General features: G+C 35.9%; 1 protein-coding gene across 1 annotated transcript in view; it reads left to right on the top strand.

Moving 5' to 3' along the window:
• LOC150089873 (uncharacterized) overlaps window positions 1-25,065 on the top strand; it is a 228,103-nt gene that overhangs the window by 43,464 nt on the left and 159,574 nt on the right. The window contains exons 3-4 of the mRNA XM_090390118.1: window positions 6,283-6,356; window positions 6,537-6,621. Of these exons, the coding sequence (XP_090246244.1) occupies window positions 6,283-6,356; window positions 6,537-6,621 (159 nt within the window). The remainder of the gene's footprint in view (window positions 1-6,282; window positions 6,357-6,536; window positions 6,622-25,065) is intronic.

The raw sequence follows: 25,065 nt of genomic DNA on the forward strand, positions 1-25,065 counted from the left end.
AATTCAAGAGTACAGCTCTAAAACGGTGTTTGCAGGCCGGCCGCTAGTAAGTACACCAGACCTATTGGTAACTCTCCAGGAGGCTTCCGGATCAGCTAGTGTATAATCTTGCTACCTCTGCTCTTCCAGATAATGACTGGAGGGAGTCCGAGTAGTGTGTATGCGGGGGCATTGTCGAGGCCACGTTATGTCAACGATCTGTCCCTCCCACTTTTCTTGCTATTGAATACACCATGAATTGTCAAACTAATAGAGTAAGCTTATCTGCGAAAAGATCTAAACCTCCCAAATACTTCATAGTTCATTTCACAAATATATGTGGTCTCAGTTCTAATCACAACAATGTCCATTTCCACTTGCAGTCTGCCAAACCCCATGTACTTTTTCTGACAGAATGTCAGTTATCAGTTGATTCAACTACTGTTCATCTCAGTTGCCCAAAGTATTCGCTGTATGATTCCTTTCGTCTCAAAGGTAGTACTTGTGCATATGTCTGTTCCGATATTCCCTGTCATTCTGTAAAATACCTCATTCTGTAAAATTCATCTGTTGTCTCTACCGTTCTCCCAATTCCACTAATCACTTGGAGCTCTTTGCAACTTGACTTTCTCCAGTCCAACTTTCCTTACAGTGAGGTAATTTTCCTTGGTGATTTTAATGTTCACAACACCAGCTGGCTTCCATTCTCTAGTCACACAGACCCAACTGGTCGTGATGCTGAGGCTTTTGCAATTACTAATGACCTCGTACAGATTGTTCATTTACCTACCAGAATACTGGACAATCCTAACCATACAGCCAACATGCTTGATCTTTTTCTCACAAACAACCCTTCTAAGTACACGGTCGAAGTATGAGTGGTCCTTTAGGCACCTCAGATAAAAACTTGATGATTATCTCATGGCTATTCCCAACCTCTTGTTGTTTGGCATTACAAGAATGCAAAATGGGATGACCTGCGAGATTTCTTTTCTTCTTTTCCTTGGCCGGATTACTGTTTCAAAACTTCTGATGTCAACATTTGCCCAGATCATGTCAATGAAATTATTCTTGTAGAAATGGAATCCTTTATTCCACACTCTACTTTAAAACCACGTCCTTTATCTAAACCTTGATTTTCCAATAAATGTGCTAAGGCTGTTCAAGAGAAGAATGTTGTAATTGGCTTGTTTCCAATTCTTCAGTTTCATTTTCTGCCTACACCAAAGTTTGCAACAATTGTAAAGCAGTTATTAAACAGTCCAAACTAGATTTTGAACAGCCTAAGAGTAGAAAACTTGCTTCTTGCCCTAATGGTAGCTGAGCATTCTGTCCTCTTGCCAAAGCTATTGGCCACAAATTTTTGCTCATCTCTGCTCCCACCTCTGTCAGAACCGATGGGTCTGTTGTAATTTCAGCCAAGGATAAAGCTGACCTGCTAGCATCCCATTTTTCTTCCACCTCGTATTAATGATCTTGGTAAAACACCTCTCACCATTTCCAACACTCTTTATTCATTGTTCCTGTGATCTTCCCTCAAAAGGATGTCAGTAGGATTTTGACGAATCTTGATGTTAAGAAAGCTCCAGGTCCTGATGATATTTATCCACTTGTTCTGAAATCTGTTCTGAACTTATTCCTGTTCTTTGCCGTCTTTTTTTTTCACTTTCTTATTCCAAAGGTGTTTTTCCTTCTGCTTGGAAATTTGCTTATATCCAGCCAGTTCCTAAAAAGGGTGACAAATCCCTCCCATCCAGTTATCGTCCCATTGCAATTACTTCTAATCTTTCTAAAGTAATGGAGAAATCAATTAACCGCCAACTCTTAAACTACCTAAAATCCTTCCATCTGATCAACGATCGCCAGTATGGATTCCGTCGGTGTCGATCCACTGGTGATATTCTGGCTTATGTTACCCATTTATGGACAAATTTAATGGAAAAGTTTGGTGAAACACAAGCAGTTGCACTTGACACCTCAAAGGCTTTCGATCGTGTTTGGCATAAAGGTCTTCTAAACAAGCTTCCATCTTATGGTTTGCTAACTGTTTTTTGTAATTAGTTATCGAGTTTTCGCTCTGACTGCTCACTGAAGGTGATGGTAGATGGTTCTCTGTCTTTTAACTTCTACACTAATGCTGGTGTTCCCTAAGGTTCAATTCTTTCCCCCACTCTTTTCCTCTTTTATATTAATGACCTTCTTCCATTGACCGGAAATCCTATCCATAGTTTTGCCGACAATAGCACATTGCATTCCACTTTCCATTTTGAGAAACCTTGCCCTGTTCAATCAGCTTCAACTTCTCGAACATCCACTACCAATTCCATAAATGCCGATCTCCAGGTAATTGTCCAGTGGGGCAAAGACAACTTAGTTGACTTCAATCCTTCTAAAACTCAGTCCTGCCTTATATCTTGCAAAGCTAATTCTTCAGCTCCTATGCTTATCTTTGGTGACACTCCGATTTCTAAGCAAGATGATATATCTCTTTTGGAGATTATCCTGACTTCTAATCTCTCTTGGCACAAGCACATTACAAATATTGCTTCCTTTGCTTCTTCTGCCGCCTCCGTAGCCAGGTGGGAAGGAGCAGCAGTGCGTAGCACACGCTTCTTGATTAGACCGGGGTTCGAGCCTGTCACCACCAAATACGGAGGATGCGGAAAGGTCAGGAAATGACCACCGCATATCCCGAAGCAATATGGCCTTAGTTGCTAATGCTCCTAAAAAAAAAAACCAAAATCCTTTGCTTCTAAAAAACTTGGTTTTCTCTTTCGCTCTTGCCATTACTTTTCTTCCAAACAGCTGTTCAATCTGTGCAAATCGCAAACCTGCCCTACCGTGAAATATTGTTCCCACATCTGGGGCGGTGCCCCCAAAACCTCTCTCAGGCTTCTAGATTCCATTCCGAAGAGGGCAGTTAGGTTAATTAATGACTCATCTCTAACAGAGTCTCTCCACTCGCTGTCTCATAGACATACTGTTTCTGCTGCATGCCTTTTCTTCAGATACTTCCATGGGCACTGTTCTTCTGAATTGGCTTCTATAATTCCTGCTCTCTCTTTCAAAACAGTCCAAACATGTGCCATCACCAGCCAACATCCATTTACTGTCCAACTTCAAACTCAGAACCAACTTTTCATCATCCTCGTTGATTCATTCAACTGCCGTTTTCTGGAACATTCTTCCTTCATACATATTTCCTGAAATTTAGTCCACAGAAGTTTAAGTCTAATGTCAGCAAATATCTTCTTTTATCTCCTCAACCTCCAACCCAAGCATGGTACTAAGTAGTATAGGTTCTAATACCTCTTGTGTTTTGGGTTTCCATAAAAAAAAATCTTTCTACAGTAGTTGATCGTGCACTATAAACTGCTAGGATTATAGTGCACGATCACAACCTGACAAGGGTCATTTCCCAGTTTTGCTAGATTTATGGGGTTCTTGTGTATTCAGTACGATCACAAAGTAATTTCATTTAAAAATACATAAATGTGTTGACTTTAAAGTATTAGTTTGATGTGGATCTTTAAAGGCAAAGGAAAGCATCTAAATAAGGACATGCCATTCTTTGAATTTTATACAGATTAACTTGTGTTACTGAAATCTGTCTGTCTGTCTTTGTCAAAGATAAACAATATGCCGTGATTCACTAGGAGATAATGCAGTTAATCTGTAGTTATCAAAGTAATGCAGTCTTTAGAATACTGCATTTCTTTCATCTGCTGTTATTGTCAAATTGATAATGATGCTGTGGCTTCTCTCAAAGGGTGTAAATAAGAACAAAATGAAAAATAGTAAAGGTCATTGCTGTGTTCAGTACTCGAGCACATTGATATTGAAATTCAAACAGACTGGTTGTTTACTAATACCAAAAAGGACTACTCTTTGGTGAGAACCCCTCATTGAGATTAGATGTACTGTAAATAGTTATCCAGGAGAATCAGTGCAGGGGATATTTCCAAACATTTACAAATACCCAAGACATTTTTACCCATAACAGTGACCAGTAGGCACCTCCGTAGCCAGGTGGGAAGGAACAGCAGTGCTTAGCACACGCTTCTTGATTAGACCGGGGTTTGAGCCTGTCACCACCAAATACGGAGGATGCGGAAAGGTCAGGGAATGACCACCGCATATCCCGGGGCAGTATGGCCTTAGTTGCTAATGCTCCTAAAAACCAAATAACAAGGACGCCTCCGTAGCTAGGTGGGAAGGAGCAGCAGTGCGTAGCACACGCTTCTTGATTAGACTGGAGTTTGAGCCTGTCACCACCAAATACGGAGGATGCGGAAAGGTCAGGGAATGACCACCGCATATCCTGGAGCAATATGGTCTTAGTTGCTAATAATCCTTAAAAAAAAAAAAAGTGACCAGTGTCCTGAAACCTCACCTTTATGAATTCAGAAAAGTTCAAGAGTTGTTGCCCAGAAATCCATATGAATTTTCTATACTCAACTTGTATTTTGTATTGCCCAACTTGAATAGGACTAACAATGACTAGATTGAATTTTATGATTTGATGAAGCCAACTTTTATCTTTATGATATTGTAAATGTGGATAACTGTGTGCAGGCTGAAGAAGCCACATGTAGTAACTGACAAACCTTTACAAGATGAATAGGTAACAGAATATTATGAAAGTGGTTTCGAAACTTCACCAGTTTCATATCCACTTTCATAACTAGATTGGGCCGACTGGGCTAGCCGGGTGGGTAAAGTGCCTGCCTGGCAACCCAAAGGTCGCGGGTTCGAATCCCGCCTCGGGCTTGGATCAAAGTACTGCAAAAACCTTGTGAGGTGCATTATGGCCACAGAAGCCGATGCGCCAACAACTACCAAAAAAAAAAAAAAAAAAAACTAGATTGCCTTTTTTTGGAAGGAATTGTTAATAGATAATGTTTTTATGAATTTATAAAGATATGCAGATGTGTTAGAAAAGGTCATTCTAGACATGAGAGAGAGAGCGAGAGCGAGCGAGCACTAAAGTGTATTGGACCAGGTAATATTGCAGAAGGATGTGGAACCTCCACATTTTCATTCAAGGATTACTGCAGTGTTAAGAAAACATTTTGGTGCAAGAAACGTTAGTGGAGCTTTTTAAACAAAATGGCCACCTTGCAGACCAAATTTTAACCCTGCTGATTACTGTTTTTGGGGTATTTAAAAGGCTCCATCTACAGACATGGCTTAAAAGATGTTGCATAACTGAAGTAGGTAATTTAAATTGGGTTAACAAAACTGAGGTCAGCTTTCCATTTTGAGTAGTATTTGTAGTCATTTAAATTGAGAATCCATGATAAAACTTGGAAATTGTGTTTTACTTTATGTAATTAATGTGTTTACATCAAAATATTTACATATTTTTACACTGTTATTTTATGACAACTGCATATTTATGTAGCTGCAGAATGAAGATAAAATAGGTTGGATGAATAATAAAAACAATATTAAAAAATACTTGTGTAAAATATGTTAATAAACTTTTAATTATTATGCAGTGATCATATTAATCTCTTTTTTGTTAAAATACTTATATACGTGTTTAATTCTCGTGGAAAGAAGATAGGTCCCATTAATGATGATCCCTTAAAAAAATACAAAGGAAAAAGGGAGGAATGATGCATAAAAAATATAAGTATGGCTAAAATTAATCAAAAAAGAGTGTCACATGAAGCTGTCTTTAAACTGAAAGTAGTTAATCTGGCAGAGGTCATAAATAACTGAGAAGCCATATGCAAATTTGGAATTTTTGAAAAACTTATGAGATTTTTTTTTTTTTTGTAGTTGTTGGTGCATTGGCTTCTGTGGCCATAATGCACCTCCCAAGGTTTTTGCAGTACTTTTATCCAAGCCCGAGGCGGGATTCGAACCAGCGACCTTTGGGTTGCCAGGCAGGCACTTTACCCACCCGGCTAGCCCGGTCGGCAACTTATGAGATACTGGAAAAAAACAGAAACACACGCTGAATGAAGTTACAAAAACAAAAATTGGACATTGCTAGCCATGCTCTCAAAGCACATTTCTAATGTGCTTTGAGAGCATAGATTGGTACATTTTCCAACTTCCCAAGGACTAAAACTAAGGATCAACTTTCATTTAAGTACCTATAGTAGATTTCTTTTCTGGCATAAGAAAATTAGTAGTTATTTGCTCTGTAAATTTTCAAATTAAATCAAATCCATGATAAGAACCTGATAGATCACAGTATTTTTATTAAACAAGGATGTAAAAAGTATTATTATAAGATTCCTCATATATATCAGAGTGCAGTATTATTTATATATACATTGAATTTTTCAGGTCCACATTCATTGCATCAGCTGCATTTCTAGACTCATTCCAGAAAGTTGCTGACATGGCTACTGGTACAAGGGGTAAGTTATTTGTTATCAAACTTGAAGGAAGTTGACATTTCACACATGGAAGTTGTAAAATAATAAATGCATAATAAATGGATCAGTTGAATATCTGTTTTAACTTTGCAGATTGTTTCATTACTCTTTAGTATTATTATTTTTTTTTCATTTATCATATTTTCTGATATACTATTGCAGGAGCTACTAAAGATATAGGAACGGCATTGACTAGAATGTGTCTTAGACATCGAAGTGTAGAAGCAAGGTTAAAGACTTTTTCAAGGTAGATGAAGTGTACTTATAAATTTATTAACAGAAGTGAAAATTATATATTCTTTATTGATAATCATTATTTTGCAATGAAAACTTTGTTGATAATCTTTTTTATGTAATAAGGAAACATAGAAGACTTGTAAATGTTTCATGAATTCTTTCTTGTTGATTAGCATTTTTGCTTCATATTAGTCATGGATTATAAAGCTGTAATTATAAAAAAAAAGTGTTATTACAAGCAATATTCATTAACTTATTCTTTAGCCAGTGTTCAACAAATAATTTTAAATTCTGTAAGATCAGCACAAAAATCATTAGAGTGCATTGATAATATTAAAAGAAATGTTTGCTTATGAGAAGGGACAGTTGAAATGGTGAGGGTGGCATGCTTCCCCTCTCAAAAAAGGCTTTGAAAATTGTCTGCTCAGGACCCTGGGTGTGCCAAGCCCATACTCACCAGATGTTGGCCCCTGGGGTTAATATATAACAATACTATTTAAATTAGTATTAGTATATAATAGTGCAAATGATGCAAGCATCAGTCAAAAAAAACAGAAAAACACCACTTCCCAATTGTCCATACCCTTTAATCTTGTCTTGTCTTCCTTCACGGATTAGGCGATCAGCCTGTTCCGATTTCAAAGAGGTCTGCCCATCTTTTCTTCGGTCTTCCTCTGTCTCTTTTTCCTTTTGCTCTGTATGTGTAAGCTAATTTAGGGTATCTATTATCTTCCATTCTTTCTACATGTTCTTTCCATCTTTGTTTATATTCTATATTTTTTTCATTAATTGAGTAAATCTTTAATTCTTTTCTAATATTTACATTTGGTATTTTATCTAATTTTGTACATCCTTTAACATATCTTAAAAATTTCATTTCTGCAGCTTGTATTTTATTAATGTCTCTTTGTTTCAGTATCCATGTTTCAGAACCATAAAGAAGTGTTGGTATTGCCATTACTTTGTAAAATTTCAATTGGGATTTTTTCCTTGTTTTATTAGCCAGAGTTCTTTTTATTCATATATTTTGAAATTTTGCCAATTTCTGATTCATATCTTCTTCAACATCATATGTTATATCACATCCTAGATATTTAAAATGTTTTACTTGTTCTAATATTTTATTCTCTATAACTATTTTTGCTCTCATCGTCTTTTTCCCCTTAAAGCCATTGTTCTAGTTTTCATTGTTGATATTTTAACTTTATATTCTTCTGTTATTTGGTTTAATTTAAATACTGCTCTTTGTAAATTATCTTCACTATCTTGAATAATTACTTGATCATCTGCAAATAACAGTGTATTAATCCTATTCTTTGTATTTAAATATATCCCTGTATTAATTTCCTCTTTCCATTTACATATCATATCCTCGATATATATGTTAAACAGCGTTGGTGACAAGCTACATCCCTATCTAACTCCTTGATTTATTATACTTTCTTCTGTTAATTTATTACCTGTATCTATTACAGACCAGTTAGTTTAACTTCTGTTCCGGGTAAAATAATGGAGTCGCTGGTTAAAGATGCATTGCAGGATCATCTAGACAAGACTGCAGCAATAATTCAGACACAGCATGGGTTTGTTAAGGGAAAGTCTTGTCTGACAAATTTGATAGGATATTATGATGTGGTTACAAAGGAACTGGATGCAAAAAATAATTTTGATATCATATATTTGGATTTCAGGAAAGCTTTTGACACTGTTGTGCATGGAAGACTATTGTACAAATTGGAGCAGAATGGTATTAAGGGTAAGTTGCTACAATGGATAAAAGGATGGTTAAGTGCGAGAAGACAGAGGGTGGTAATCAATGGGTGCTGCTCTTCGTGGACTAATGTTATTAGTGGAGTCCCACAGGGTTCGGTGTTGGGTCCACTGTTGTTTTGTATATTTATCAATGATATTGATGAAGGTATATCAGGCTTAGTGTCGAAGTTTGCAGATGATACAAAGGTTGGCAGGGTTGTTAATGACAGTAATGGCAGTGTGCTACTGCAACAGGATCTAGATAATTTGGGCAGATGGGCTAAGAAGTGGCAACTGAAGTTTAACCTTGACAAATGCAAAGTACTGCATATGGGTAGAAGTAACCCCAGAGAAACGTACCAACTGTGTGGTACTACACTTAAGGTGGTAGAAAATGAAAAAGACCTGGGAGTAATTGTGCAGGCAGATATGAAGTTTTCTGAGCAATGCAGACAGGTTGCCAGGGCAGGTCATGGGGTTTTGTCAATGATATATAGGAATTTTGCTAGCATTGAGAAGGAGGTGATTGTCCCTCTGTATAAGGCAATGGTCAGGCCACGCCTTGAGTACTGCGTACAGGTCTGGAGGCCTCATTTTAGGAAGGATGTAGATTTACTTGAGCGTGTACAGAGAAGGGCAACAAGATTGGTGAGGGGAATGAAGGGATCCTCTTATCAAGAGAGGCTTAAGTTCTGCAAATTGAAGTGGCTGGAGACTAGGCACCTGCACGGTGATCTGATTGAGGTGTATAAGGCCTTGAATGGGTTCAGCACGCTGAATTCTGATGGGATCCTTCCACTTGTTCAGATTACGAACCTAAGGGGGCATAAATTCAAATTAAGAAAGGACAGATGCAGAATAGATGTGCGGAAATTTGCCTTTAGCCAGCGGGTGGTTAATTGCTGGAACAAACTTCCATCTGTCGTTGTGGAAATTGATAGCTCATACGTTTGCTTTCTTGCATCACATGCCACTACTACTACTACTACTATTACTATTTTTGTTCCTTGATATAAACTGTATTATTTTTGTAAGATGCTTTGGGTATCTTTTATTACTCAATATGTCCCATAGTTTTCGTTTGTTTACTCGATCAAATGCTTTTTCATAATCTATAAATGCTAAATGCGTTTCTAAATTAAACTCTTTTCGTTTTTCTATTATTTGTTTTAATACAAATATATTATCTGTGCATGATCTTCCTTTTCTGAATCCTGCCTGTTTTTCTATTAATATTTCAACAGAGATAGTTTTAATTCTATTATTTATTATTTTGCTATACATTTTATATACTGTATTTAATATGCTAATCCCTCTATAATTCTTTGTATCATTTCTATTTCCTTTTTTAAATATTGAAATAATTTTTGCTATCTTCCATTCCTCTGGTATTTTATATTGTTCCCAACATTTATTAAATAAATTTAATATCCTATCTTTTAAAAAACTTCCTCCATACTTGATCAGTTCTGCATTTATACCATCCATTCCCACTGCTTTTCTATTTTTTGTAGCTTTCAATGCCTTTTCAAATTCTTTCTTCATTATTGGATCTATGTCACTAACTGGGTCTAACTGTATCTCTTTCCACAATTCTTCATAATGTTTTTTTCCATTGTTCTTCCTGTATTATATTTATTCTTAAAGTGTCTTTCTCTGTGCTATTCAGTGTTTTATCATTTTATATGCCAAATTTTGTCTTCCATGAACATCATGTTCTATTGTACTTATAAATCTATCCCATGACTCTGCTTTAGCCTTCCTTATTATATCTTTAGTTTTATTAAGTTCTTGTTTATATATTTCTTCATTCTCTCTTGTTCTGTTTTGTATATATTTAAGATATTTATCTTGTTTGTCTTGTACTGCTTTAGCTATTTCTTCATTCCATATCTTTACTCCCCCCCCCCCCGTCTTCTTATAGTTTTTCCTGAATTGTCCTAGTGTCTCTTTTGCTATCTTTTGAATTATATTTTGTATATTATTCCATTCTTCTTCTATTTGTTGTCTCTCCGATGTTTTACTTATTTCGTATTTAAGCCTTTTTTCGTATAAATTTTAAATATACTTTATATATACTTTCTTCTTGAAGTAGATATACTTTGTAACCTAACTGCTCCTTCCTCTGTTTAATAGCTTTCCTCTTCTTCCATTTAGCCCATAACTCTATTTTTGAAGCCGCTAAAAATGATCTGAATTAATATCATATCCTCTAAACACTTTAGTATCTCGACATTGTTTTGCTAATTTTTGATTTACTATTACATAGTCTCTTATTGATTGTGTACCTCTTGCTGACCATGTATATTTATGTATATCACATTTTCTAAAAAAAATGTATTTGTTATCTTTAAATTATTAAATGTTGCAAAATCTCTTAATTTATATCCATTTCCATTTACTTTATTTTCTCCGTAACATCCCATAATATTTTTTATTGGCTTATTCCCTACCTGAGCATTTTAATCTCCCAAAATAACTACTGGCCCTTTTTTTACATTCTTATCTAGTTCTTTTTGTAACTCTAAATAAAATTTATCTGTTTCTTCCTCTTTTCCATCTTCTGGAGCATAGATTCCAATTTTAATAATTTGTTTAATTCTTTCTTAAAATTTTATTCAAACTACCCACTTTCACAACACCAAATAGCAGTTTGTTCCAACAATCAACCGAACAAATTTATGCACATCTGTTCTTTTTCAATTTAAGTTTCTGTCCCTTTTATAAGGTGCTGGCACTTTACAGAAAACTTATGGATACAAGCATCATTTTGAATATCAAATCCCGCCCCAAAGTCGGGGTAAATAAGTCTTTTATTCAGGACCTTTAAAGTTTGTAAAGGATATGATCTCCAAGAAGAATTATTAAGTACATACCAAAAACAGCTATGAATAATGGGTACTCCAAATCTCTAGTTTCCAAATATAAATGACACTACTAAATCCCTAAAATAGAACAGGAAAAATCCTGAAATTGAGGCACCCTCACCATTCCATTCATTCCAGTAATCAGCAATAGGATTGCTAGAGTATTCAGATACTTCAACCTTTTGACATTCTACACAGGTATGACCTCACTGAAACCATTTTTAACTGCTCTAGTCAAGATGAATACAACCCAAGGGGCCCTATGTATAAATTAGTCTGTAAACAGGTCTACATAAGAGAATCTTATAGGAGACTTAAAAAAAAGTGGAAGAACATGAAAAAAAAAGACATCCAGTATGGAAGAATGGTTATATATATATAAACTAGCCATACTACCTTGGAATGGGAGTCCTGGAATTTCAACAAAGCTTAGTGCTGTCCACAGATTCTAATTTTAATCAAAGGACATTCAAAGAAGGCTACTTCATTAAGTGTCACATAAACATAGCAATCTATAAGTAAGAAGATTCCAACATTGGGCAAGAATCCAACATCAAGTCACACTTGCAGCCATCACTATTTCCTTAGAAACTGCAATAGAAGCTAAGAAGTCCATCAATACATGTTATTTAACAGAAGTATAATTCATTAATGTATAATCAATTTTAAATAATTTATTAAAATGTATTTTTAATGCACAATTTATTCTATAGCTATTGCCTATAACAATTTTCAAAAATTGGTTGCCGTTCTTGATAATTTTGTTTCCCATCCAAAAAAGCATTATTACCTTGGCTGTGTACAATTATGCTTTCTTTTTCTGAACATCCTTGATATTTTTGTCATGCAGAAATAGCAATTGTCAATTTGGTTGCATGGCAACTTTTAATTCTCAGATTTATGGTGCTGGTAATACAGCACATATGAGCCCAAGTTTTGTCCTGATCACCAATTTTGAACCCAAAGTATAGAGAATATGCTTGTTTTGTAATACTGTAGATCTTCCTCTAAGTTTTTGTTGTAAACCATCCACACGCTCATAGCATAAATTGTCAGGATGAGTCAGACACTTACTTCACTTTGCTTAAACATTTAACAAAACAATGCTAAGCAAAACACAGAAGAAAAAATTCCCCAGGGGCTCACATCTGGTGAGTATGGGCTTGGCTCACCCAGGGTCCTGAGCTGGATATCATCATTCTTCTCTTTCTTGGTGATTTCCTTTTACTTCTCTCTCTCTCTCTCTCGGCGCCTCCATAGCCAGGTGGGCAGGAGCGGCAGTGCGTAGCACATACTTTTTGATTAGATCGGGGTTCGAGCCCGTGACCACCAAATACGGAGGATGCGGAAAGGTCAGGGAATGACCACCGCATATCCCCGGAGCAATATGGCCTTAGTTGCTAATGCTCCTAAAAACCAAATAACAACAACTCTCTCTCTCTCTCTCTCTCTCTCTCTTGCCTGGTACAGCATAAGCCTCAGGCTTCCTTGTACCATATGTATAATAATAATAAGAAGAATAGAAACAAACAATATGTTATATTTGAGATAAACTGTACACATATTGTTAATCTACAAATCTACAATGGTGTTTCCACTGAGAGAGAGAGAGAGAGAGAGAGAGAGAGAGAGAGAGAGAGAGAGAGAGAGAGAGAGAGAGAGAGAGAGAGAGAGAGGTTGGTGGCAGAACATGTTAACCCTCTCCAACATCATTGCCATCTATGAGCACATACAAAGATTGCTATTTGCAGGTTGTATAAAAGGTCATTGTCATATCTACTTTTCTAAATTATAGTAAGATAGCTTATTCATTTTATGGGTAAACACAAAAACCTGTATTATGGGTAAGTAGAAATTGTGATGTGATTGATATGAAATTTTAAGAATTATTTACGAAATCTACTCATAAAAATTTGAATGCAAATGGCTAATATGTTAGGGGAGGTAAAATTTGTTGGCCAGTGTGATTTTACTTGAACCAAAAATAAAATTTCAGATTTTTTTGTGAAATGAATTAGCATTATTAATATTAGAGCTTCCTTGAAAAGCCAGGACAATGAAAATTACACTGTCCTGGCATTTATAGATGAGTACCAGAAATGTCCCAAGTTTTCTTTTTCAAAGTGTGTTTTCCCTGATCTTTTTTCAACTTCAGAATTTTTGTCCCAATTTTCATCTCTGAAAATCTGGTTGTCATTTGCTTGATGGAATTGAATTTTGGCTCACAGTTGTGATCATGCCCTGTTAGAATTTTTATGCATTTGAAATTTTGTTTAAAGTGTCAGAAAGAATTTTTTTTTTTTGGAGCTTAATCATCTTCATTTGTAATATGAGTTTCTGTAAGCTGCCTAAGTTCATTTACACTCATATGCCCATTACAATTCAAAATTTGTATGCTGGGTATGTCAACTTCATTAAATTTATCCAATTATGGTGAAGGTAAAGAAAGCCAACACGAAAACCACGGGAAACTTCGGCTAACTTACCAGGAAAATTGCTTTGCTACTGCACACTAGCACTGCTTGCTCGGTAAACAGACAGTAAGTGTTATCAGTCTGGAGCAAAAGTCGAGAACGATATATTGATTGACAGGTAGGTGTAGCAAATGACGTACTGATTGGTGCATGAATACAACAGACAATAATCGGTTTAGTCTCATTTGCCCTAATCTCGGAAGCACTAATGGTCACTTGCCCTAACCACTCATGCCCTAATGAACGCTTTCCATAATAGAAAAAAAGGTCAGGTTACCCCACTCCCATGGGAGCTTGAACCCCTCCCGAAGTGGGAAACCTGACCTTTTTTCTTTAGAATCATGGGTGGACTAGTGGATAAATTGTTTATTAACAAAAAATAAATTTTTTATTACTGTATTTTTATTTTGTTGTTATTTTTAAAGACTCTCACTGGTACACACGTCATAACATCATTCAGTACCTCAATAGCTATTCGCAATATATATATATTGTATATGCAGGGCCTATGAGGGGGGGGGAGGTGCAGAGCATCGTACTTGGGCCCAAGGTCCAAAAGGGGGCCTGGGAGCCAAAGTATTAACTGTAACCTATATTACAGAGCTTTCCAACCGGTGTGCCACAGAAAGATTACTGTTGTGCTGCGAAAGGTTAGGGACAGGGGTGTATTCAGGGGGGCATAATATGCCCTCCTTTAACCAAAAAATCAAAATTAAAGAAAAAGAATGCAGGAGGCATTTCGCTTCTTCTCTATTTTCTCAAGGGGTTTTCAGTGTACAAAGACCTAACTGAAAGACAATCTCCAGAAAAACTAATGAATTTGTTCAGTGCCTTAACTATTCCAATGCAGCTGCATTTGGGCCCAATCTTGAAAGGGGATTGTTAAATTTAGAAGACAGATTCATTTCTAAGACAATTAACGAATTTCATTAATAAAGGAGAATTTTTTTTAAAAATTAAATGTAACACATTTAATCAGCAGAGTGACTGGCCATCCAAGTATTGTTTTGACTGTGCCACGCTTATGGAAATAGTAGCAAATAAAAGATAGTCATGAAATATTCAGCAAAACCAGTGCCAAATATACATATACACAGTGTGTACATCACATCTGATTTTATTCTAGTGTTGAATTTATTTTAAATTTTTTGTGTGTGTGGGTACACTGATTGTTGTTGCTGGGCAATATGTTTTATTTTACAATATGCAAATTTGTTACATAACAGTCTAGCTATGGCCAATGTTGTCATTTTAGTGCCTTAGATTTGTTTTTTTTCTTTCTTTTTTTTTTTGTTTATCTGAAACGAAAAACTGCAAGGACTACGAATGAGTTATTGCTATGCTAGCTAGAGACACATCTAAATTACTGATGATCCTCGCATATGTCGATGACATTCTGTGTAAGTGACCGATGCAGTGGGAGGAACCCTTTTAGCATTAGTAGAGGCATATGATGCAAGAAAGCAAGCTTATGCAGCATCAGCCAAAAAAAAAAAAAAAAACGCTCCCATTTCACCCCTCCGTTCGTTCCAAATACCTGTCCAGTTCAGCCTTAAATTTATTTAGGCTCTGTGTAATTAGCATTTTATCTCGTGGTGTTCAGAGAGCGATTTAAACAGTGACAAGGAAGAGTAAAATGTCTACTTCAGTCACCCCAAAATTAGCAGGTTTCGATCACACAGGTTGTTTGTCCAACATGTCACTCCAAAGCATGCAGTTTCATTAAATTTATTGTTTTGAGGTAGTAGTAGTAGTAGTAGAAGTGGCATGTGGTGCAAGGAAGCAAGTGTATGAGTTTATGCAGCATCAGCCCAAAAAAAAAATTAAAAAAAAAAACATTTAACTGCTGTTCACATGGAACCCTTCTCCACCTCAGTCCTCAAGGTTCTCACTTGAGTATTTGCTACCACCAAGATCTGCACCAGCGGCGGCCCCAGGCGGGCTTCCCTCTAAATGTTTGTCCAGTTCCTCCTTAAATTTATTTAACCTATCAACTTCCACAACGACAGATGGAAGTTTGTTTCAGCAATTAACCACCCGCTGGCTAAAGGCAAATTTCCGCACATCTATTCTGCAGCTGTCTATCTTCGATTTGAATTTATGCCCCCTTAGGTTCGTAATCTGAACAAGTGGAAGAATCCCATCAGAATTCAGCGTGCTGAACCCATTCAAGGCCTTATACACCTCAATTGCTATTTTCACAACAACATTCTACCCTTGTCTATTGCTTTCTTTCTGTACAGCCAACAAGACTGGATTTTGTCGCTTTTAATAAATTTTATAACCGTTTTATATGCATCTGTTCTGTTTTCGCTTGGGGTGGGAAAATTTGTTGCAAAGTTACTTTAAGGAGAAACTGAGGAAACGAGAGTGGGGAAACAAAACAAGAAAATTCAGCTAATCAGATGTTTTCATTTTGCTTTATTGGCACAGAAAGAAAGTTCTGCAGCTCTTATCATGTATTATTCTGTGATTCTGCATTGTCAAGTGTAGTGATTTTACATTTTCGAGTTTCTCAGAGCAGAGCATGAAAAAAATTCACCCATTCAAGCATTCTTTTCTAACCTGTGATAGAAAGGCTGAAAACGTAAGTAAATTTATTAATCCAGTTTTCATTCGTTTACACAGGATGAACCATTCCAAAGAGAGGCGGACTGGCCATAAGACTTACAGGGGAAACCCCGGTGGGCCGGAAGCTGCCTCTGTTCACAAATGTTGAATGATCCTTGATATCTGCTATAGTCAGAAGGTTGTCCAGTTTTGATAATAATGTTATTCATTACTGTAGATTTCTTTTTTTTTTTTTACTATTCTTTGCATTTTGTTACAACTTCACAGAATGATCTGTAACGTTGTTACTCTAGTATCAGTATTTTTTATTATTTTATTTTTTTATTGAAAACCTGTTGCTGGATCATTTACAGATTGTAGAAAGATGTAATATGAATTTCAAAAAGTTATTTTTCGTGATTTCAAAAATTTTAAAATATTTATCTTGAAGTTTTGTATAAATTGAGTATTAAATATTTAATATCTTCCATAGTATTTATATTTTACTTTCCTTATCATAATTACATATAATGTAACGAATGTAATACATTTTTTCACAAAGTCCTTATGGATACCCCAAAATCTGCTCCAGTTTATCTCTGTGTGCTGTACAAAAATTATAAGTTCCCAAGTGTGCTGTGACGTGAAAACGGTTGGGAAGCACTGCTGTATTACACGCTATTGCAACAGTTCATAGCTTATCTATAGAACTTTTGTGGCCTAATGATGGTAACTATGATTGCCAACTTGGCTAAGCCTATTCAAAAAATCAGGCATCACATATTGTAAGTTTTGATAAGCCAATGATTTTAGGCTACAAAGAAACTTAAGTAGGTATGCAATTTGGTTTTTTTTTTTTTTTTTATATGAAAACCCCAAACACGAGAGGCATTAGAACCTATAGTACTTAGTACAATGCTTGGTTTGGAGGTTGAGAAGATGAAAGAAGATATTCGTTGACATTAGACTTGAACTTCTGTAGGCTGTAATTTTCAGGAAAGACATACGAAGGAAGGTTGTTCCAGAAAGCAGCAGTTGAATGAATAAACGAGGAAGATGAAAATTTGGCTCTGTGAGTTTGAAGTTGGACAGTAAACGGATGTTGGCTGGTGGTGGCATGTTTTCGGACTGTTTTGAAAGAGGGAGCGGGAATTCTAGAAGCCAGTTCAGAAGAATGGTGCCCATGGAAGTATCTGTAGAAAAGGCATGCAGCAGAAACAGTACATCTATGAGACATCGAGTGGAGACACTCTGTTAGAGAGGAGTCATTAATTAACCTAACTGAACTCTTCTGAATGGAATCTAAAAGCTGGAGAGAGGTTTTGGGGGTACCACCCCAGATGTGGGAACAGTATTCCACGGTAGGTCAGATTGCGATTTGTACAGAGTGGACAGCTGTTTGGAAGAAAAGTAATGCCGAGAGTGAAAGAGAAAACCGAGTTATTTGGATGCAGAGGAAGCAAAATTTGTAATGTGCTTGTGCCAAGAGAGATTAGAAGTCAGGGTAATCCCCAAAAGAGATATATCAACTTGCCTAGAAATCGGAGTGTCACCAAAGATAAGCATAGGAGCAGAAGAATCCTTTTTGCGAGATATAAGACAAGAATGAGTTTTAAAAAGGATTGAAATCAACTAAGTTGCCTTTACCCCACTGGAGAATTACCTGGAGATTGGCATTTAAGGAATTGGCAACGGATATTCGAGAAGTTGAAGCTAATTATTGGGCAAAGTATCATTGGCAAAACTGTGGATAGGATTTCCAGTCAATGGAAGAAGGTCATTAATATACAAGAGGAAATGAGTGGTGGAAAGAATTGAACTTTGGGGAACACCAGCATTAGTGGAGAAGTTAGAATACAGAGAGCCATCTACCATCACCTTCAGTGAGCGATCAGAAAGAAAACTGGATAACAAATTACAAAAAACAATTGGCAGACCATAAGATGGAAGCTTCATTAGATCTTTATGCCAAATACGATTGAAAGCCTTTGAGATGTCAAGAGCAATTGCTTGTGTTTCACCAAACTTTTCAATTAAATTTGTTTCATAAATGGGTAATGTAAGCCAGAATATCACCAGTGGATCGACATTGATGGAATCCATACTGGCGATCGTTGATTAGACGGAAGGTTTCTAGATAATTTAAGAATTGGCGGTTATTTGATTTCTACTCTTACTTTAGAAAGAGTAGAAGTAATTGCAATGGGACGATAATTGGATGGGAGGGATTTGTCACCCTTTTTAGGAACTGGCTGGATATGAGCAAATTTCCAAGCAGAAGGAAAAACACCTTTGGAATAAGAAAGTGAAAAAAGCGGCAAAGAACAGGAGTAAGTTCAGGAGCACAAGTTTTGAGAACAAGTGGAGAAATACCATCAGGACTTGGAGCTTTCTTAGCATCAAGATTCGTCAAAATTCTTCTGACATCCTTTTGATGGAAGACCACAGGAGTCAATGAATGGAGTGTGTTGGGAATGGAGGGAGGTGTTTTATCAAGATCATTAATACATGAGTTGGAAGAAAAATGGGATGCTAGCAGGTCAGCTTTATCCTTGGCTGAAGTGAGAACAGAACCATCTGGTTTTGACAGAGGTGGGAGCAGAGATGGGCAAAAGTTGCGGCCAATAGCTTTGGCAAGAGACCAGAATTCTCAGTTACCATTAGGGCAAGAAGCAAGTTTTCTACTCTTAGCCTATTCAAAATCTAATTTGGACTGATTAATAACTGCTTTACTATTGTTGCGAGCTTTGGTGTAGGCCGAAAATGAAACTGAAGAATTGGAAACAAGCCAATTACGATTTGCAACATTCTTCTCTTGAACAGCCTTAGCACATTTAATGGAAAACCAAGGTTTAGATAAAGGGTGAGATTTTAAAGTGGAGTGTGGGATAAAGGATTCCATTCCTACAAGAATAATTTCACTGACACGATCTGAGCAAATGTTGACATCAGAAGTTTTGAAACAGTAATCAGACCAAGGAAAAGAAGAAAAGAAGTCTCGCACGTCATCCCATTTTGCATTCTTGTAATGCGAAACAATATGAGGTTGGGAATAGCCATGAGATAAAGGCTCCATTGGAGAAGAGACAGTCACACCTGAGTGGTCACCCACCGTGTCCTTATGCATGGAGGTTATACCCAGGATTACTAAAAGTCCCACCATTGTGAAGGTGCAAGCAGAGGATTTGGCTGTCACAGGCTGTCCGGACTTCACCAAAATTGGATCCACTTGACTTGAATGTCACCCGAATATCAGTTCCATCAGCGTTTTAAAAGACTCCCAGGTAGCAAGTACAGCTTATCTGGCATATCTCAGAGAATGTCTGTGACAACCTCAAGGACCAAACGTATTTGAATTATGAAAAGGTAAAGTGTATATTAATATACAATATTAAAAATCGGAATGGCTGTTATCGTTCGCTGGTAGATGTTGACATTGCTTGAACTTAGCTGTACTAGCATGGGTAATCTTGCACTTTAGTGTCATGAGTCACCGCCAGTTCAACCTGTTGTGAATGGCATTCTGACCGACCAGTTTCGACTTGACTGAGCATGCGTGACACTCACTGTATCTGCTGGCAATGTAATATGTACTGTACTCTCAGTAATTTATTATTTTTATTATTTTTTTTTTTTTCATTTTCAGAAAGAATAAAAAAAAAACAATTTCCTGACTACATAAGAATTTGATTATAAAAATAAAGGTGGATAGTTATAAAAACAATAATGGAAATAGGTAATTATTATTAATTTTTAATTATTATTTTCAGATAATACATTTTGTATTGCCTGGAAATAATAATAATAATAATATTATGACTATATTTTGTGATTATTTGTGATAATTTGTATACATCGCACATTGCAGTGTTACCAATTAACCTTACGATTGAAAGGCAAGTGTGTCTTATATGTTAATTGGTAACACTGCAATGTGCGATGTATACAAATTATTACAAATATATACAAATATTCACAAAATATAGTCATATTATTATTTTCATTCAATACAAAATGTATTATCTGAAAATAATAATTACCTATTTCCACTATTGTTTTTATAACTATCTACTTTTATTTTTATAAACAAATTCTTATATAGTCAGGAAATTGTTTTTTATTCTTTCTGAGAACGAAAAATAAAAAATAAATTACTGCGAGTATGTAGTACATTGCCAGCATATAGACTGGCAGATACAGTGAGTGTCGCACATGCTCAGTCAAGTCGGAACTGCTCTGTCAGAATACCATTGATGACAGGTTGGAGCTGGCTGTGACTTGCAAGCTGACTGTGACTCACGACACTAAGGGTGGAACCACACTATTATTACTTCACGGAACTTCACATGTAATCACGTCAAATGTGGGGGAGCTATATTTCCCATTTAGTTTATTGTTCGGAGACACACTGTTGTCATTGGCTGTATTCACAAGATAACATACCGAGCTTCAAGGCCGAATCATGTTTTCGAGAGCTGAGATATTCCAGTTCGAACAGAAATTTCGCTAGACGTGACCGCATGACAAGAGGAAAATGGAGGCAATGCTAATAGAAAATTAAATTGCACGTAAATAATGCCGTTTTGAGTGCACAAGTAAGAATATCTGAAAACAAATAACAGCAACATCAAGGACCTTGCTCCTGTGCCTATTCTGAAGCACCCTCCACTTCGACCAGCTACTCAGCATACTCACCGCAAATGTCTGATCACAGAGATGCTCAAAAATGGCCAAAGGAGGAAAATAGAGCAGTAGTATTACAATTAACAAATTTAGAGAACAAACAAGTCGATCATTTCAATTTGTATAACTCATAACAATTTCTTATAAGTTCAGTTTTTAGGGTTGAGAGGTAGTTTTTTGTTGCTATTAAATTTCATTAAAAATTTTTATTTTGTATTTTGATAGAATAAATTCTTATTCAAAATTAAACTTGCATTATTTCAACTTTCCTTAAACATACAACTAATTTTTCCTTAGCACTGATTGAATTTCAAAATTGCGTGTTTTGCCCTTGTATGTCATCCTTAATTAAATTATACAAGAAATTAAATTCTTCTTTATTCATCTGTAAGTACATCTTAAAACGATTTTCATCTTCTTCTAAGTCCTGCAATAAATGATGGAATTCACCTTTTTCTGTTCTCTTCCAGTTTATGTTGTGTATCCATTGCGTACTCTTTTGTTTTCTCGGCTATGAGGAAAGCACATGCATTTTCCTAAATCTTCTTCGAAATCTGAAGAAGAGGATGAACTGTGGCAATTCATTTTGCTTCCGCATTCCTCAAAAGAGAATAACACATGTACAACGTTATAGTAAGGTTGCCAGACGTACCTCATTTTGGGGTACAATACCCCTTTTTGGAATTATATTTCCAAGATACCCCTTTTTTAAAATTTGAAATGGGGTAGACGGCCTCCGTAGCTGAGTGGGCAGGAGCGGGAGTGCAATAGCACACGCTCTTTGAGTAGACCGGGGTTCAAGCCCCTGACTGCTGAATACGGTCGATCTGCCAACCCGCACTGGACCAGCGTGGCAGATTATGGTCCATTTCCTTCAGCATGAATTGTTGAGGAGGCTTCCATCCTGCAGTGGGTTGATAATGGCTGCACTTTACTTTTTTTTTTATTGGAAAAAAGCAGAAATCATAAAACACCCTGTTTAGATGATTATATAGGAAGAAAGGATTAACTGACGATAAAGTTGTTGTTGAAATGCACCCTTAAAGATTCAAAAGAAAAAAAAACGACATTCTATCCTATTTACAAAGAGGGTTATAGAATATTTATATTATGCTTACTTTGTGACCTTTTACATTCTACTTGACTTCTTTTTTTATTGCATTGTAATGTTTTAAGGCTCAGGCAACAAACTTTTTTTTTAATTTAAAATTCCAAATATCAATATCGATTTGCTGTTATGAAGAATATGTTCTGTTGAAATCATTCCATAAAAATATTGAGTCAAAATAACCCTCAAAAATACACAGATATTTTGATAAAATTTTTAAATGCGTACGAAGTACATAATACAGAAAAAAATATTAATCTTGTTTTTGCTTTGCCTCACTCAAATGCAATAAGTGAACGAGCATTTAGCTTAATGTTTAACGCATGGAAAAAGGATAGAAATAAATTAGACCTAAAGAATGTGAAAGGAGAACTAGTGGTGAAAACAAATTAGAATATGTCATGCAAAGAATTTTACGCATATGCACTAAAAAATGAAAAACTGTTCAAGAAAATTCGCTCAAATGAAAAGTATTGCTAGGTAAATATTATCTTTTTGATAAAATTAATCAAGTTTATTGAATATGTATTGTGAAAAATTATGTAAACCATTTGATGTTAATATTTATAAAAGTTTCCTTTAGTGTTTATAACTCTTGCAATAAATTTTCCGAATTAAACGAATTAAAGCACAGGCTGTAATTCAGTTAATTTTATTAAAATTTGACTAATTTTGCATTCCATGAACTTGTAAAAAAAAAAAAATATATATATATATATATATAAATGAAATATTTGTTATTAAAATTGTTCATTTTTTTTAAGATATAATGCGAGTACCCCAAAATGAGGAATGAATATCCCATACATAAGCATGAGTACCCCTAGATCAAATTTTTAATCTGGTCACTCTACATTATAGCGATGCTTCTTCTATGACTGATTTCACAGTTTACACTAAACAGTGACATGACGAGAGTCCCGTGACGTGATAATAGTGTGTTTCCACCTTAAAGTGCAGGATTACCAAAGCATGTTCTCTTAAATGACAATGTACGTCATGTTAATTATAGCACTACTACTACTACTATTAATTAATACTAATCTACTACCACTGCTACTGAATTATTAGTATATAATATCTTTTGTCTTATTGTCTTTTTTTTTTCTTTTTTCAGATATTAGCATTAGCATATGATGCAAGAAAGCAAGCTTATGCAGCATCAGCCAAAAAAAAAAAAAAACTTCCATTTCACCCCTCCATTCATATAAAAGTATAAATTATAAATCATCTCTCCAAAATGTATTCTCACAAATCAGGAGCCCAGAAAAGAAAAGACAAGAAAGAATGAAAGGAAAATGAAAAAAGGGTTCAACAAATGCTTTTTCAATTTGGATTAAGTGCAGCTTCAAAAGATTTTTCATTGAACTTCATCTATAGAAATGGATCAAGAAGAAACTGTTGGAAACCTCATCTCCAAACAAAGAGCAGTTGATTTGGGTAATCATTCACAGGATTTTGATGAAGGGGCAGATGCAGAAAATGAAAAACAGGAAGAAACAGACACACAGGTGCATGTGGAAGTGAATTTGGAAAACGAGAGGATTAATCATAATGTAGGCCTTGACATTGGATGTATCACAACTGAGTTTCCATCTCAAAAGGAAATGGAAAAGTATGTTACAAATGGTCACATCCCTCTGCCTAAAATATTCCCAAAAGATAACTGCAATCAAGTTTTCCCAGAAAGCATACTGAAATTTCAAAGCACCAATGGACAACTACATGTAAGAGACTGGCTTGTCTGGAAACAAGCATTATATTGCTTTCCATGTCGATTATTTTGGCACAAGACAGTCAATAGTCTCAAGACTAGCACTTCTGCATCTAAATCTGCACTGGTATCTGCTGAAGGCTGGGATTCTAATGGGAAGTGGTGGAAACATTCCTACAAGATCTCAAAACATGAAAGAGGCAATAGCCACAGAGAATGTTACCTAGCTTGGTGAGAATTAGAAAGGCACCTGCTGTCTTGGACAGGAGTTGACACCATCTTAGAAGCGTCAGTCAAAACTGAACCTGTGAAATGGTACAATCTTTTAAATGCATAATCGATGTTGTACTCTTCTTGGGAGAACTTGGTCTGGCATTTACTGGTTCATCCCATCGAATTGGTGATTCAAACAATGGACACTTTTTAGGACTCATTGAACTGCTCTCCAGGTGGGACCCCATCCTTCAGGAACATGTGCTAAGCTTAGAGGAGTCACAGAAGAGGGGTGAGCAGCTTCAAGTTCATTATCTGGCCCCTGACTCAAAATGAATTTATTGCAGAATGCTCAAATCTTGTGAAACAACACATTTTGCTGGAAAAGCAATCTGCAAAGTACTTTGCAGTAATAGTAGATTGTTCCCATATTGAACAAACAACATTTCTTTTGAGATACGTACTTTTAAAAGAAACGCAGTATGAGATTCAAGAAGGATTTCTCAAGTTTTCAGATTGTAGCAACAAAAAAAGGGGGAAGAAATTGCCCAGTTGATAACTGATACATTGAAAGAACATGCTATTCTTCTCAGTGATTGTAGAGCTCAAGCCTACGATAATGGGGCAAATATGGCTGGAAAATACAACGATGCACAAGCAAAAATACAAGAACAATGCTCAACAGCAATTTTTTCACTTTGCGGTTGTCACACACTCAACTTATGTGGAAATGATGACTTCTGAATTTCCTGAAGCAGTAACCTCTTTCGGAAAAATCCAAATTATGTACTATCTGTTCAGTTCCAGTCCTAAGCGGTGGAAATTTTTACAAAACTGTATTGGTTGTTCTCTCTTCATGGTATGTCTGAAACGAGATGGTCAGATCATGTTGAATGTGTAAAGCTTTTGCAGCTCAATTGCCTGGCATTAAATTAATTAGCACTGGAAGACCTCCTAGAACTAAATTTGACAGCCAAAACAAGAAATAAAGTCCATGGAGTTTTATTATATGTGATATCTTTTGCCTGTGCGTTAATGTGAGCTATGATGGTACAAAATATTAGCTGGCATAGATATTTGCAACAAAGTCATC

This window comes from Mastigoproctus giganteus, chromosome 2 (genome assembly GCF_048544385.1).
Source record: "Mastigoproctus giganteus isolate SK-2022 chromosome 2, ASM4854438v1, whole genome shotgun sequence".
NCBI classification, from domain to species: Eukaryota; Metazoa; Arthropoda; class Arachnida; order Uropygi; family Thelyphonidae; genus Mastigoproctus; species Mastigoproctus giganteus.